At 48.3% G+C, this 3,962-nt stretch overlaps 1 protein-coding gene across 1 annotated transcript; it reads right to left on the bottom strand.

Annotated features, from left to right (window-relative positions):
* Window positions 1-1,222: 1,222 nt before the first annotated feature.
* On the bottom strand, window positions 1,223-3,716 carry LOC144595459 (macrophage-expressed gene 1 protein-like). Its single transcript, XM_078402969.1, has one exon. It carries the CDS (start codon window positions 3,621-3,623, stop codon window positions 1,452-1,454), a length of 2,172 nt encoding a protein of 723 aa, XP_078259095.1. The 5' UTR covers window positions 3,624-3,716; the 3' UTR covers window positions 1,223-1,451.
* Window positions 3,717-3,962: the final 246 nt, after the last annotated feature.

The raw sequence follows: 3,962 nt of genomic DNA, 5'->3' as shown, positions 1-3,962 counted from the left end.
AGGAATTCATAAAGCAAGACAAAGATGGGAAACAGATCTTAATATTATTATTGATGAACCAAGTTGGGAAAGACTGTGTTTAGATAGTATGAAAAATACTATTAATGTGAGATACAGCTTAGTACAGTATAATTTTTTGCAGCAACTATATTTAACCCCGGAAAAATTAAATAAATTTAAACCAAACTCATCTGAAAGGTGTTTTAGATGCAACCAAGACGTGGGCACTTTTATACACTCTACATGGGCATGTCAAAAGGTAATTCCTTTTTGGCAAGACCTAAAAAAGTTTTTAGATCAATTGATGAATAAGATCATACCAATGGATTCAAGGTTGTTTTTGCTAGGAGATACAAAAGGAATAATACCAAAGCTAAGTTTGGATAAACATCAGGAAAGATTTCTCAAAATATCATTAGCAGTAGCAAAAAAATGTGTTGCGGTCACATGGAAAGAACAAAATGAAATAAGATTTGAAAGATGGCATGCAGAAATGCGGAGTTGTATCCCATTAGAAAAAGTAACGTATAATCTGAGAAATGGATATGACTTCTTTTTGAAGGTGTGGAACCCATTCATGGCAAAGCTAGGATTAAGAATAGGAAGTAGTTAAATTCAGGATTGCTTTGATACCTAACAAGAAGTTAAAAAGAAATTACTCGGAAGTGACTCCCTCGGGACTCCAGGTTTTTCTTTTTCTTTCTTTCTTCTGCTTTTTCTTTTTCCTTCTTTTGAACTGGGGGGTGGGGTGGTGGGGGGGGGGGGGTGGGGGGGAGGGGAGAAAATACAGAACAATACGTGTATAATCGAAGTTATAGGTCAGTGACTATTGTTTACTAAGGAATGTAAAATGTATAACGTATGGGTTCTGTTAAAACTTAAATAAAATATTTAAAAAAAATTTTTTTTTTTAAAAAGCAGCTTCTGTGAGTAAAATGTGTTTTGCTTATTTTCTGAACTGATCTGTTCTGCTTCTTACTGACATTTTAAGGGTAAAACTTCCTCCTTTCACCTCCAAGACCACACTAAGACCTGGAACACCCGCTCTAAACTTCTGACCCTTGGAAAGATTTAAATTTGTTAATATTTTTTACTGCCTTATCCATCACATCTTTGACGTGTGATGGACACTGTATTTACATGGTAAGTTGTCGTAAAATGCTAACAAATAAAGTGAATGAATCGGACTTAATTTTATTTAGCAAAAACACACAACTGGATTTTAATATTTTATTGTTTTTATATCTCAATGTTACAGTTGTATTAGACATGGCTACATTTATTCTTAGTTTGTAGCACCAGTTTTAGTACAGTTCTTATTGGTCTTATTGTTCAACTGCGGGTAATGTTTCATTTCACTACACATTTATGTGTATGTGACAAATAAACGACTATTGACTATTAGGCTCTGCAGTCCTTGTTCCAGTTGTGGATCAAGGAGGTAGTGGGATTCAGGCATCTGTTTGGGGATTAGGAGAGCAAAGTGTATTGTCCTCAGAGCTGATTGTGGATATCACCTGATGTTCCACAGCCAGAGCTTTGTATCCGCGCTGCCTCCGTCGCTTCTTGACGAAGAAGACAAGGCAGATAATGCCAATCAGGGCCAGGACGACGGCAATGGAGATGCCAACTGCCGCCCCAACTACTCTGGAGGGATTCTCCCCGCCAAATATGCGGCGGGCGTCCGAGATGGGGACCACCTTCCACTGGTTGGTGACCGTGTCCTTCACCCAAGGCTCCTGGTACTCGGACATGACCACCACCGTGTTTGTGGAGCCCATGGTGAGCAGAGGGAGCTGAGCGAACGGCGGCAGGTTGATGGGGACAAGATTAAGGTCATTGAAGGAGCCGGACTTCACGCAGTAGAGGACCTGGCAGCTATCGCTGATGGCAGCCAGGTGCTGGCTGTAGCCGGCGGGACACCGCTTGGAGTAGACACTGGGCTCCTGCTGCCCGTCGGCGCTTGGGCCTGGGGCCAGGGCTGCCGACGCGTTGCCCGCCTCGCAGCTGCTGAAGAAGCCGCCGAAGGGCACCGAATAGCGGAAGCCCATCTCGTAGTCTTGGCTCACGCAGACCCGCAGGTGCTGGAGGAGGCGCAGCGGGTAGAAGGCCGCGGGGCAGGAGCGGCCTTGGGTCAGCGGGTTGCTGGACATTCGGTCGTACAGGCCACCGAAGAGGTAGCCCGAGTTCTGGGGCAAGACAACGCCGGGCGTCGCCGCGCACCAGTAGGCCTCAAAACCGGCCTGGCTCACGTAGTGGACGTCGCCGCATACGTTGTCGCAACAGCTCAGCACCAGCCAACACGAGTGGCAATGGCGTTCACATTCGTAATGGCTCCTACCCTCCTCCTGGAAGCCCGAGTGCAGGCGGACGGCCGTGTATCCAGTGGGACAGCTGTGGGCCCCGGTCAGGGGGTTGCTCTGGGCCAGCTTGGCACACATGGACTGGGCGTCGGGCCCCGACACCGGAGTGCACTCCTGGTAAACGCCGCCGAAGGTGAAATTCGTGCCGTCCTCCTTGCAGGAGCCGTCGTCGAGGTTGGCCTGGAAGTTGAAGTTGTGCGAGTTGACGTCGACGCAGCCCGGGCGAGTGTTGACGCGGTAGTAGAGAGCGATGGCGCTCTCGACGGCCCGGGAGAGCTTGGTAACCGTGGGCCCGGGCAGCTCGGGCACGTTGAGTAGGTGGATGAAGAAGTTGAGGGGCCGCCCGCTCCTGTCGATGGCCACCAGCTGGTTGGAGATCTCCTGTTGCCATTTCTTCAGGGTGATTCCGGGGTAAAAAGGCACGCCGCCGTGACTCTCGATCCTCGAGTGCGACCTGTTGCCCACGTAATGGCGGGTGAACTGGTCGGTACTCTGCTCCTGGCTGCCCAGGCCCACGTTCACCGTGTGGAAGAAGGTGACTCCTGCCGACGCTTTGATGCTGGATTTTTGACTCCAACTTTCGGACACAAAGTTGGATCTGATCTGGTCCTCCTGCACCAGGCTTGTCCCGGCATCGATACCCGTCAACACGTGGGTCCCGTAGTTGAGAACCAGCAACTGGGCGTAATATTTGGCAGCTTTAGTCTGGTTGTTCTCAATGTGATTGGCAATCTCGATCAGCTGCTGCTTGAAGCCTTGGTCCAGCTGGAAATCGGGTACGGATTTGACCTTGTATATTAAGTTCCTCACCTGGATTCTAGTGGTCACGCTGCTGTCCTGCACCTGTCGAGCCTTGACCCTCTGAACACTGGCAGAGAACTTCGCATTCAGGATAGGGAGGTAGGACACCTCAGCGTTGACTGAGGCACTGGTGGAGCTTTTGTAGTCCGTCCATTTTGTGATCATTTCCGACACGATGTCCATGCTGGTCTGCTTCTGGGGCACCACGTAGACTTGGTCTGGGATGAAGTATTGTCCATCCTCGGTGATTTTACACGTAGAGTAGCTGATGTTCATCACTCGACCTCGGTCGAGGTTCCTCAAGTTGTCCCAGCCTCCTCCCGGCACAACCTCGAGAGCAGTCAATGTTTGAGCTTTTCTGCACTCAGTCAAGCCATCCCCCCTTGGCTCTCGAAGCCCGTTGTCTATCGCCCTTACCGAGAGAACGTAGAGAAGGACAGGGACCAAACTCGGAGACATTTTCAAAGGTCCAGTGCGCTCACCTCCTCACCCGACGAGATCCACCGGCTAGTAAGCTCCTGCTGTTAAACTTGTTTCTGTTCATTGTTGGATGTTTCACTTTCAACCCGGTGACTGTGTTTCACAAAATAGAAAGTGAAACTGCAAAATGCATATTCCAAACTTCTGTCTTTGAGTCACTCCTTGTTTACCACTGCTTCTTACAGTATCAGTGATTTTACTTCAATTTCAAACATTACTCATTGTGCAGAGAGAATAGGTAGTAGTAGGGGGTCGGAAAATCAACTGCTCAAACCATTCTTACAGTATCAGTGATTTTACTTCAATTTCAAACATTAC

The sequence above is a fragment of the Rhinoraja longicauda genome, chromosome 7 (assembly GCF_053455715.1).
Source record: "Rhinoraja longicauda isolate Sanriku21f chromosome 7, sRhiLon1.1, whole genome shotgun sequence".
NCBI lineage: Eukaryota > Metazoa > Chordata > Chondrichthyes > Rajiformes > Arhynchobatidae > Rhinoraja > Rhinoraja longicauda.
The sequence above is the reverse complement of the archived record's forward strand: the minus strand, read 5'-3'. Positions and strand labels throughout refer to the sequence as shown.

What these genes read in the sequence shown, in the direction of transcription:
- LOC144595459 (XM_078402969.1), bottom strand. Translation starts at nt 3,623, where the DNA reads ATGTCTCCGAGTTTGGTCCCTGTCCTTCTCTACGTTCTCTCGGTAAGG.